This window comes from Papaver somniferum, chromosome 11 (genome assembly GCF_003573695.1).
Source record: "Papaver somniferum cultivar HN1 chromosome 11, ASM357369v1, whole genome shotgun sequence".
Lineage (NCBI taxonomy): Eukaryota > Viridiplantae > Streptophyta > Magnoliopsida > Ranunculales > Papaveraceae > Papaver > Papaver somniferum.
Window position 1 is genome coordinate 6,689,471 of NC_039368.1, and position 13,049 is coordinate 6,702,519.

A 13,049-nucleotide genomic window follows, 5' to 3' on the forward strand; every position below is an offset into this window, starting at 1 on the left:
GCAAACTTCATACCATTGAAAAACATTTTAAAACACTTACGCAACGAATATAAACATGCCTATCAAATTACGCATATTTCTTATATTTTTTATAATCAATTAAAAAGATAATTTTAGAAATATCTTTTTGTTTAGTGATATAAGTCATCTATATGAGACAAAATCTAAAAGTAAATAAGTCAACTAATAGTGGGAGCGGGGGGAGTATAACCTTTGCCTCATCTCTTGAGGAACCAAATTAGTTTACGGAAAATGGGTCATTTGTTCAAATATTTTTTAAACATGGTTCAAATGGACAAGTAATAATTAGTATGGGTGAAATGGACACCAAAAAAATAGCAAGGATGAAACTAGATTCATCTTGGCTTAAACTTAAAAAATATAAGGATGAAACTGGATGCATCCTGATGTAAATTAAAAATAAGAAAAAGTATTTGAAAATGGGTAAGATGAAACTATTTACATCCTGGATATTCTTAAATTTTTGTCCATTTAAACAGTATTAATTTCTAAATGTCCTTTTCACCCAGGAATTATTGATTTTGGTCTTTTTAACCAATTTTGTGATTAGTTTAAAGATTTGATAATGAAAAGAAAACACTAAATTGGGTATAATAAATGTTAACAACCCGGGTTTGTTGATATTGATCTACAATGAGTAAAAAGAAAAAAAAAAAACACACTCACTAAGATACGAAAAGAAACATTTGAGAAAAGGCATTTATGGGCTTAATCGAGCAAATTGACTTAATTAATCTAAGGGAACACCCAACTACACGACATTTTTTGTTTTGAACAACTTTTTAACAGTTTCCCACTTCGTGGCACATTTTATTGCTTCACGGCATGCACTACTGTTGACTGTAGTGAAGATGTTTCTGTTTAGTTGCTTCCTATATTTGTTGTAACTGCTAATCTAAGTTTGTTTCATGAGAATCCAGAGTTGGTCCACGGTTCCCTTCGCAAATATCTAGTTATCTACTCGATTCTCAACAGTATCAAACGTGACAAAACTTAAAGGATAAACCCCTTTCGAAGTTGAATTACACTATGCAGTTATTTCCACCTGTTACTTCTAACCGTGTTTTTGTTGTGAAACAGCTGGTTCTTCTTTTCCTCAAACTGTATAAGTACTCTTAAAATTGTCTCCTCACTTTCACACCCAACTTTCTCAACTCTCTCTTTATCCAACTTCCAACATCGACTTACCTGAACTGAACTTGTTCACTCTCATACTCATAAACACACTCTTTCACTACTGCTTCACTAAACATTTATGAATTTTGAGCAGTACTGTCCGTACTCTTCTGAGTATTCGCTTAATTCTCCATCTTCTTCGTCGGGTACTGACCAAAGATTAAGTTCATACAGCAGCTTTGAATCAAACCAGACTTCGTCATTCTTGTCGTCGCCGTCTGAATTGGTGTCACATAAGAAAAGGGCAGGCAGAAAGAAGTTCAAGGAAACTCGACACCCAATTTATAGAGGAGTAAGGGAGAGGAAGAATGACAAATGGGTGTGTGAAGTTAGAGAACCCAATAGCAAATCAAGAATTTGGCTTGGAACTCATAATTCTCCTGAAATGGCAGCTAGAGCTTATGATGTTGCTGCATTAGCTCTTAGAGGTGAATCGACTCCATTGAATTTTGAAGATTCATTGTGGCGTTTACCTCGAGCTAAGTCCTCGTCTGCCAAAGACATTCAATCTGCCGTTGCTGAATCTTATCAAGCTTTACTATCTACCGAGTCCTCTACCTTTCAATTTTCCAGGCCGGGGGAAAATAATGTTGATGAAATTAAAAGAAGTTCATCGTCAATAAACTTTTTGGATGAAGAAGCGTTGTTTAATATGCCGTCACTAATGTCAATAAATTTTTAGCTTGCTACTTGATCCACCACAAGGTTACTTTTTCGACGACGTGGAATGCAGCGTGGACTGTAACTTGTGGATTGACTAACATTTGCTTACTCACCTTTTGTGGCCAACATATTCGTCAAAAAAGTGATCTTATTCCATTCGTTTCAGAAAGATAGGTCGGTTTCTAATTGTTATCTTTGATATATATATATATGAAACGGAGATAATACAGTTTCTGATTGTCATCGTCATTCATTCATCACCAAGTTTAGAGATATTTTGACGAATGGACTAAAGTAGTAAAACTCCGTCTTCTTCATTTCGTTTCTTTTGTTTGTTTGAAGATATTATTTGTGAGTGTGGATGTCAGCTTGATTTGAGGGACTTGTGGGCTCAATCTGTGAGCTAGAACAAGAGCTTTCGATGTAGATGTTGCTTTTCCTTTTGAGGGAAATAATTGATTTCATTGCAAAAGAACGGACTATACATGGTGCACAAACAACACAACCACCGAGGTTAAGACAAAGGATCAGAGAACAGATCCCCATATGTGACCACCCCCACGCCATTAGAAAGCGAGGTACAGTAGCCATACGCATGACAATGATGGTTGTTGGGTTGATTACATATTCGAATATCAAAAAAGATATTTGTGCAGATGGCCATTTCTTATTGATCTTGGCCATGGCTGTTGGCAATCTTTTAGTGGACGTCCCGGTGTCTTTAAGGTTACCACATATAGAAATGTAATAGTATCAATTTCTTTGTCGACATATAAACTTTAATTTTGTGCTTGTGGTAACCTCGTCGTGGGGGTAAATATCTCTTCTATATAAGTAATCGAACTCATCTGTAACTCTCTGTTCTTTCCCACCAATCTCGCTCTCAAATAGTTTTTTTTCTTTTGAGGATTTGTCTCAATGTCAATAGTCATACATCTAACTCCCCGAGTATGGATTTTTTAATACTCTTACGAGTTTCCGATTTCTTCACCTACAAGTACAGATATAGGTTCACCTTCATCTACTTAGAGGAATCAAGTGGGAGCAGCTCTATGTCAGCACCACAATCGGTAGCTCAGAAAAAAAAGGTCAGGAACAACAATGTAATATATACAAGAGGGATGTTAGAGGAAAAAATGCATGATAAAATGGGTTTGCGAAATTAGAGAACGAGGTTAATAAAGAATTTCTCTATTTTATCTTTATCGATAAACAAAGATTTTCATTAATCAGAAAAGGAGTACAAAAGGCTGGAATGTCAGCCAGAACTTATGTTGTTGCTGCTGCAGGCTCTTCGAGGAAATATGTCTCCGTTGAATTTTAAAGATTCTCTACGGTGTTATATTGATCAATTTGCTGTTTGGCAAATCACACTTTTCTGCTATGTACTTGTCAGAAATTAACCACAAGCTGTTACATGCCCCGGACAGGGTGAAATTTCCGACGAAGATTTAGAAGTTTTAATATGATGACGAAGACATTTTTAGCCTTGTATCATCTGCCAGCACAGATTGCCTGGATAGCAGAAGAGACGTTATTCACCCACCACAAGAATTTACTCTATCGACAACGTGGACTGCAACGTGGGGATCAATTTATGGAGCTACTATGAATAATTTCTTGTGGCTGGGAATAAATATAATTTGATATTAGGCTGACGGCAAGAGACAAACAATTAAAGGAAATTTGGCCGTCAGACCATCCCATTGGGGTGGAGAGGTGTAAAACGTGCCGGTCGCTCATTCCAGCCCAAAAATCACGTGCTTAGCGATTTATGTGCCATGTTGTGCTGTGACGGAGGTTATAACGTGTCGTGATGTACCGTGTTAGAACGTGTGCTGTGTTGAGTTGTGCCAGAAAAATAAACATGATGTGTCGTGACATGTTGTGCCGGCACATTTATGTTTTATTTTCAAATACAAATGTTTTCCAAATATTTAAGTATTATATGTGGGTTATTATGAAAATAAGTCAACATAACGATAATAAAATGTCTATAATTGGCTAAAATAATTTTTTTTTGTGAAATATACACAAAATATGATGTGTTGTGTAGTATTTTATACATATTATGACGTGTTTTCTCAACGTGATGTGTTGTGTCGTGCCACGTACTTATCCGTGTCGCATGTTGTGTAATACCCCGATATTCGGCAGTGGTTGGCCAAATAGAATATAAGCAATGGTTTGTCATTTCCAACACCGAGGCTTGATGGGTACACTTGATTGAGTTGTGGGAAAAACTTCAGTTAAGCGCGCTCGGTCGGGAGTAGTCACAGGATGGGTGATCTCTCAGAAAGCTACTGCCGGATAACCGCGGTAGTGCCGTTAAAAATCTCACGCTGATGGATAGCCGCAGTGGGTAACTGGGAACAATATTGGTGTTAGTTGGGATACAACTAGGGGTCGTTCACTTGCTCTCGGTTGGGGGAGTATGCTGGGAGATTATGCCAGATACTGCTCTCACGGGAGCCAAGGATCTTCTACATTATACCAAGGCCTTTTCAGCACAATTGGTTATAGAGTTGGAAGAAAACTTACAGTTAAGCATGCTCGAGCGGGAGTAATACAGGGATGTGTGACCATCCGAGAAGTTTCTGCTAGTTTATCGCAGCGATGCCCGTTGAAAACCCTACACTGCCGAATAACCGCAGTGGCTAAGTGGGGACGGTATCGGTGGAGGGACGGGTCATTACATGCTGGGCTGGGCTACTGTGCCAATTAATTAAACCCAGCTCATCTCATGAAACTAACGTGTTGTGCCGTGCTGGACTAAGTCACGTGCTGGAATGGGTTATGCTCAAATTTTAACATGTTGGTCTGGACTGTACTCGTGCTAGCACAATCCAATTTACGCCTTTAGGGGTGGTGAAGGAAGGGTCCCAATTGATAGAAAATAACCCACAACCCCTTGTGGTTATCCCGCGCTTGGAAGAAGATATCCCTGTTCGAGAATCTCCTCTCTTCTTTCACTTCGTCCCGAAGAACAGCTAGGTGATTAAGTAATAAAAAAGAAGCCCTGACCATTTAATTTTAGTAATAGTTAAATTAATCTTACTTAATTAGATTAATAATTCATTTGATTAACTAAATTAGATTAGCTAAATTTAACTTATGAATTAATAGAAGATGTTCTTTTTGAAAAATTTAAAAATTAGGGATTTGAGAACTTGTAACTTTTCGTCTAGTCAAATAGTTTTTCGTACATAAATTCACAAGGTTTAGTTGGTTTAATTCGTCAAACGATGAGATTCGACTTCACGGCTCGGACAATGGGAAAACGATATGCTTTAATTGACACATAATGTTACAAACCATGACGATTTTTATGATGATCAAGGCTATTATTGGGGCGTCACATTCCAATAGAGGGGCTTCACTTGGATTCTTAATGTCCAAAAAAATGGTTATGGGATATCCTAACACATATACAAAATGTCTAGATTACCCTTTAACTAAAATAAAAACTTAAAAACCGTAGAAGTGATTTTACGTCCAGGTTTGGATTAATTCCAACCGTAAAATTTTATCCGCATGTAGTTTTACGTTCAGGTTTGGATTAGTTCCAACCGTAGAAGCTCATTTTACGTCCGGGTTTCTTTTAATTCCAACCGTAGAATCCGATTTTACGTCCAGCTTTCTTTTAATTCCAACCGTAGAAGTGATTTTACGTCCAGGTTTGAATTATTTCCAACCGTAGAAGTGATTTTACTTCGAGGTTTGGATTAATTTCAACCGTAGAATTTTATTTGCATGTAGTTTTACGTCCAGGTTTGAATTAGTTCCAACGGTAGAAGCTCGTTTTACGTCCAGGTTCTTTTTAATTCCAACCGCAGAATCTGATTTTATGTCTAGTTTTCTTTTAATTCCAACCGTAGAAGTGATTTTACGTCCAGATTCGGATTATTTCCAACCGTAAAAGTGATTTTATGTCCAGGTTTGGATTATTTCCAGTCGTAGAAGTTTATTTTACAGCCAGTTTTTCTTCCCACAAAAACTTTGTCCCATAATTCACCAAGTATACAACAAAATTCATTAATTTAATTTTTATCTAATTAAATTAAATTAAAATTAACTAAATAAGAGTTGTTTAGTCATTACAAAATTATTTTACATAAGGAGTTTTTCATATTACTTACGGGTGACCCGTTTTTATCCTATTAGGTGACGCTCCTCTAATGAAATGTGACGCCCCAATAATAGCCTTCCATTAAAATTCGTCATTCTTTGTTTTATAAAAATTATGACCACCGCAAGTTGTAAACAAGTTATGATCCTTAACGATTAAACCAGAGTTGGCATGGACTAGCTTTACTATGATGATCTCTAATGCCGTCATGGTGGATATATTAAGACCATGACGAATTTTTTAACTTTACACGAAAAATGTTGTCAAATATTTACCCAAACACCGCCATGGTCTACCTTTTCCAACCATGTCAGACATCTCTACTGTCGTCATGGTCATTACAGAAGAGCCATGTCGTCATGGTCATTATAGAAGAGCCATGTCGACTTTTTTAATTTTCCAGGTAAAATGCGGTCATATTTTTCCCCAAACATTCGTCATGGTTTAACATTTTTACCCATGATAACTTATTCTACTATATCACTAGTCATTTGTTCTTTGGATGATGACCATGATCAATCTGGTAATTGTTATTTCGATTATGAAGAGCAACATGAAAAGTTTTTATCGTACTTAATCAAAGAGCATGACCACTAATCGAAGACATAAAAGATTGTCATGCTAGTAGAAACGATACCATGGCGACCAAAGCATTGCAATTCAACATAAAATTAGGGACGTATCCAGGAAGGATATATTTCCTTTTAAAATCCGGGTTAGAAATTTTGGTCGAGCAGATTTTTTGTTTTTTTGTTGGTTTGTGGACTGGGAAGCCTATCCGAATTAAAGTCCTCTTTAGCCCAGTAATAGGTCCGCCCCAGTATAAAACAATTTTTAACTTAATGTCATTTAAAAAATATAATAAAGTAATAGATTAAGTTTATGACATGAATTAATTGACACATTTTTCTTTCAAAATGATAGAATATAAAGAGGGAGTGAAGATTTGATTATTAGGTTGATAAAAAAGGAGAAAAGAACCAAAAGATTATGATCTAAAACCACCGGGGAGTAGTTTTAATTGGTATTAGGGAAAGGGTAGCTAGGTAACTTCACATACTTTAGACACCGCATATTATTTTGGTTATGTATAGATTTCATAGCTCTGATTAAGGCTGAGTCCTATGGGCTAGATTTGGTTGTTAGATTAGACAATAAGCGTTGCAGATTAAAAAAAACGTTGTCTATTTGTTAACACTACTTCTTTCTCTGGATATATCTCGCATGTGAACTAGTAGCGAGATAGTTTCGCTGAATGGTTCAGCCAAAATCACCTTTTCACGGAATGGTTCAGCGCAGATTGATTTATTTTTTGATCCGACGGCTGAGATGGTTGTATTGTTCTATTCAGCGCAACCTAATTCTACTTTTCGTTGTTCCATTCAGCACATCTAGATGTTAGACTGGATTAAAATAATCATAGGACTTGGCTGCCAATCTAGATGCCAGATTAGAACACCGTAGGACTTAGCCTTAATCCGGGCATAACTAACATGGGGAATTGTTTTCAAGCATTGTTTAAAAATCTTCTTCTTTTCATTCTTTGAAAATCTTTTTTTTTTTTTTTCTTTTCTGAACGCATTAAGAGAATGTTCGAGGACAGTTATTTATTCAAAATGGACTGAAGCCTCGTTGTATTAATTGCGGCAAGAACTATGGCTTTGAGTTGGGCGCTTGTTGCGAGCTCTCGCCTACGTATGAACATCTCTAGTTCAGTTCTATTGTAATTTTCTTTTTGTTTCCCCCCCCCCCCCCCCCCCCCCCCCCCCCCCCCCCCCCCCTGCTTAGCTACTTTTTTAGATTTTGTACATTCTTCTATCTATAAAGTTGCTCTCTTCTTATCTTTAAGAATCTTATCTACTTCTGGTATGATACTAAAACTTATTTGATTGCCATTTTTGCATGTGCTTAAAGTTCAGTGAAGGACAATAACAGAAGTGTACTATAATGAAATTTAGGGCCACAATCTTGTCGAGGCAGACTGTAGTACTTCTTACTTAATGGCTCTCTATATATTTTCTTCAGAATGCAGAGTTGGGCCGCAATTGGCAAAAATCTAGCTGTTAAATCTAAAGTATATGATGAATGCATGTGCATGTGCATGTGCATGTGCATGGACCCTTTTCCTTACTAAGTACTGAACTTATGAGCACTCTTCTTTATATTCATCATCCTCCTACCTCCACCTGTTACTTTTACTCGTGGTTTTTCACAGCTCTTTTCTATATATATATACCCATGAGATTGTCTCTCTTCTTACAAACATTTCTTTCTCTTTCTCTGTTCATCACTATTTTTCCAAGTTCAAACTTACACTGAATTTCTCACTCTCTTAAGCATATAGTAGCCTAGACACTTTTGTCGTGGGACTGAGATCTTTCGTCACAACAAATGCCGTCACATACGAAAAGGGCTGGTAAATTAGAGGAAAAATGATAAATGGGTTGGTAAATTAGAGAATCCCAATATCAAGTTAGAATGTGTTTTCGAATACACTCAATCCTGCAATGGCTGGTAGAGTTTATGATGTTGCTGCATTATTATCCAATTGCAAATTAATTTCTCTTCTCTGAAAAGAAAAAATTAAGTTCGGATGCCTTAAACTGTTTGAGCCACTCAAGCTTTTCCAGTGCTCTCTACGGAATCCACAGCATGATTGATGGCAAACATATAGTCGCAACCTTTAAGTGTTTTTTTTTTTTAGTTTACATCATCCAGAAACAGGTGGAAGAAGTTGAAGAAAGTTTATGGAAAATGACCTTTTTCAATGGAGAAGTTTTGTTTAATAATCCATCACTAATGCCAGCGTGGCAGAAGGATGCTACTTGATACACTACAATATGTTCGCTTTTCTTATGACTTGAAAAAGCGTAGACTGCGTTATCTTTATCCGATTATTGCTTTCGAGTTCTAGTCATTTAAAATCAATCTTGAGTTCTAGTCATTTAACTCAACTGCAGTCCACATCATAATAAAAGTGACATTTGTTGTTGTGTCTCAAGAAGCATCCTTCTGTCCTGCTGACAATTAGTGATGGCATATCCAATAATGCCATCATGTTCCACCCATGGGCTACACAAAGGGTAATGTTCTTTTTACTTATTTTTTTTATGCTTTGGATTTGGTTATATCTGGTGCAGGTTTAATTCGACTATATTGAGGATTATGTGGATTATACATTATTTGTACAGTCATCTCTTGTAGATGGATATCTTTTAGCTGTTTGATAAGATATTTAGCCTTGCTTTTCTTTCCTATTCTTTTAGAATTCCACAGATAATTTTACTAATATGAAATACACTTTGGTAAGTAATTAGCCGAAAATCAGATATTAGTTGGTGACACAATTTTATTAGAATGATCTCTAAAAGTTACTTTTCTCTGAATCAAAATCTTTTTGTTTTTAACATAAGGAATTGACTTCTATTTGTGGTATTAAAACACGCTATAATGTTTATAATCTGGTTTACCTATTCGTAGATTTGTTAATTGTTGTTGTTGAACCTCATTAAGCTTTTACTATCTACTAAATCGAAACCGTCATCCATGACGAGAAATTCGTCGCACTCTACTACGTACTTGTAAATTTTCCAGGAGAGTGAAAATCGTTACAGTCTACTACCTTTTTTGATGGAGAAGGAGCCTTTAATTTGCTGTCACTAATCTCCTGCATGGCAGAAGGAATGCTACTTGATCCCCCACAGGAAGGTTACTTTTTCTACAACGTTGAGCGCAGCGTGGACTACTGCATAAGGTTTGGTTAGTCATTTCTACTGGACAGCAGACTATCTACAGCAATAAAATCACTCATCCATCAGCAATTTTAGAGATATTTTGATGAATGGACTTGAAGAATCAAGATATTATTTGTGAGCGAACCAGTGAGGATGTAAACTTGATTTGAAAGATTTGTGGGATCAAATTACGTTGGAGTATCTAAGAACTGAAGGGCAGATGGCCGTTTCTTATTGATTCCGCTATGCCTCGGTGTCTTTAAGGTTAACAATAAAATGTAATATGAATGTCTTTGTCGATAATGCTCTCATTTTGTGCCTCTGGTAACCTCGTGGTCGACAACATTACCTCGTGGGGTCTTAACTCACATCTCCACTATAAATAACCGAAAGTACTCGGTAACTCTCGGTTCATACACACCAATCTCTCTCTCAATGTCAAATCTCAATACATTTTTCTTTCTTTCCCAAGTTCATCTCAATACTAGTTAACTCGCCGAGTATTGATTTTTTTTTCCGACGTCTTGGTCTTCATTGCCTACAAGTATATTTATATTTCAACTTCATCTTAGGGAAACAGCACCACAATTGATACCACATGCATAAAAAAGATCAGGAAGAACAAAGTTGAAGGTTTCAAAAATACCAAAGGAGTGCGAGAAGGGACATGCATGATAAAGGGTTTGTCAAATTAGATAACCAGTTAATATAGTATATATAGAATTTGGCTTTGAACCCGTTCTCCTCAGATGGCAACTAGAGCTTATGATGTTGCTAAAATAGGCTCTTTCATTCTTACTGTTCTTGTGCTAAGTAATATTGATGAATTTGTTAATGGCGAATAACACTTCTCTGCTACGTGCATGCAAGGAGTTGATTCCCATCGATTACAAAGAAATTATCACAAGCTGATACATCTAAGTTACTCCGACAAGGTGAAATTGCCGACGACCATATGGAAGTTTTCAATGACGGAGACATTTATTATCTTTAGCTAAGATTGCCAGGATAGGCGAGGGGACGTTACATGAAATTACTTTATCGACAAGGTGGAGCGCAACGTGGGAGTCCATTTGTGGAGCTACTCAGTTCTTGTGGCTGGGAATAAGAACTGCTGTGAGATATTTTATTGGGAGTGTGATGAAATTTAGGGCCAAGTTTTCTTGTCGGGACAGGCAGACTGTAGTATTTGTTATTTTATGGCTCTCGTTTATATTCACAGTGCAGAGCTGTTGGAGTTGGACCACAACTTCTTCTTTTGGCAAATATCTTTTAGTAAAATCTGATGAGTCATAGATACCTTAAAGAGTCACCCTTTTGCATACTCATCAATCATCATCCTCCGATTCCTCCACCTGTTACTTTTAACCGTGTTTTTTCACAGCTCCTTTATTTCTGCCCCTAAAGTCTGCAAGTATCCATGATATTATCTCTCAAGTTCCTCTTCACCTGATTCTGCATCATAATTTTGATGACAAAGATATCGTCACAACCTTTTTACTTTGCATCATCCAGAAGCAGGTAGACTTCAGGGTAGAAAGTGGCTTTTTTCTGCGGAGAAGTATTCAACAATCCATCACTAATGTCAGCGTGTAAGGATGATACTTGATGCACTAATACTTTTTTTTTGCTTTTCTTATGACTTTGGTTTTCGTAGACTTCTAGTTATATCTTCACTAAAACTGGAGTCGACATCATAGGAAAAGTGAACTTTTTTTGTTGTGCATCAGGAAACATCCTTACTATCGTGCTGGCAATTAGTGATGGTATCTACCCTTTAAATAAAGGGGCTAAGGAGGGAACAATGAAGGAATCAAAATAAAAAAAAAATAATTGACCTTTGTGATCTCAGCCGTCTGATTGGCTGATCAAAACACCTGGACCGTCCAATAGATTTCCTAATAAGTACTGTATGTCCGTTGGATAGATTCTTGTGGGTAACTTCAACTCTAAGCAGTAGGACATGAGGCACGTTTATAAATGCTCCTAAGGCAAAACAAAACCGTTGCATAAGAGCTAGAACAATATATCCGTCCCCATTTATATCTTTCTCTTCGCGGGTGACCACGCCTGCCTCTTAAAAATCAAACATGCATTAGGAGCGAATATTTGCGTTCCGAATAACAGTGACCCAATAACTGTGGCTGTAAATATTACAAACGAAAATATGTGTTGGGACCTTATTAGAATTATTTTGCTCACGTGTTTTTGTATTTTTTTCATCTGTAAAAGTTTTACTAGGATATTTTCAAAATACTTGCTACATCCTTGTCTCATTGATGGACAGAGATGATTCTTTATGAAAATGATTGTACCACATGTCACGTTATAGATTAATTAACATCGCTAAGAGCATCCACAGTGGGCGAGTATAACCAAAAATTTGGGATGAGATCGTAACACAGTGGGACGGAGTAAAGATCAAATCCCAACCAAAGATCAAATTCCAGACCAAATATGGTCGCGACCAAATCCCAAATTCTAATATAGTCGGGCGTAAATTTAAAGTACGCTTGTTGCTGGGCGTAAATTTAAAGTACGCTTGTTAACGGGCGGAGATTTAAATTACGCCCGATGAAAATTCAAATTAAAGTCCGCCTGATGAAAGTTACAAAAAATGGGGCGGACTTTTAAAGTCCGCCTGATGAAATTCTACGAAAAAAAAATGGGGCGGACTTTTAAAGTCCGCCTGATGAAAGTTACAAAAAATGGGGCGGACTTTTAAAGTCCGCCTGATGAAATTTTACGAAAAAAAAATGGGGCGGACTTTTAAAGTCCGCCTGACGAAATTTTAATCATGTACCGTTGCGTCACAACACGGACTAAACCCAAAATTTGGTCTTTTTTTTGATCTTTGATCTTTGGTTTTGATCGCACCACTGCAGTTGCTCTAAGCATTAGAGAAATGTTATAATTAAAAAATCTCTAACGGACTCGAAAATCAAGATATCATGAGAACATACAATAAAACAAAAACAAAAAAAAGTTCAAAATATAAAACGATCAATATGAAATGATCATTGCCCCACGAGCGACTTCTGACACTCGTTCACTTGAGTAATTCTGATCTTTCATAAGTTTACAGGGGTTGGGTTAGTCAACTGGGATTAATAAAGATATCGAGGGATATTTTATGCAAGAGATTTCGAGTGATTTTATATGAGTTTAGAGATTTTAGGAGACAATAAAATAGAGGTGTAAAACGAGTCGATCCCGCACATCCCAGCACACGAAGTCGCGTGCTTCACGTGCCATTTATCGTGATGTACTGTGCCAATGATTTAAACGTGTTGTGCCGTGCTGGCACACGTGTTATAAATAATTTG

The 13,049-nt window shown here is 36.8% G+C and overlaps 1 protein-coding gene across 1 annotated transcript; it reads left to right on the top strand.

Annotated features, from left to right (window-relative positions):
- Positions 1–1,276: 1,276 nt before the first annotated feature.
- On the top strand, positions 1,277–9,753 carry LOC113324004 (dehydration-responsive element-binding protein 1A-like). Its single transcript, XM_026572349.1, has 2 exons — positions 1,277–1,868; positions 9,659–9,753. The coding sequence occupies exons 1-2, from the start codon at positions 1,277–1,279 to the stop codon at positions 9,751–9,753; spliced, it is 687 nt and encodes a 228-aa protein (XP_026428134.1).
- The last annotated feature ends 3,296 nt before the right edge of the window (positions 9,754–13,049 follow it).

Coding starts and splice junctions, on each gene's coding strand:
- LOC113324004 (XM_026572349.1), top strand. CDS start 1,277: ATGAATTTTGAGCAGTACTGTCCGTACTCTTCTGAGTATTCGCTTAAT. Junction 1,869..9,658: donor TATGCCGTCACTAATGTCAA/TAAATTTTTAGC, acceptor CACTAATCTCCT/GCATGGCAGAAGGAATGCTA.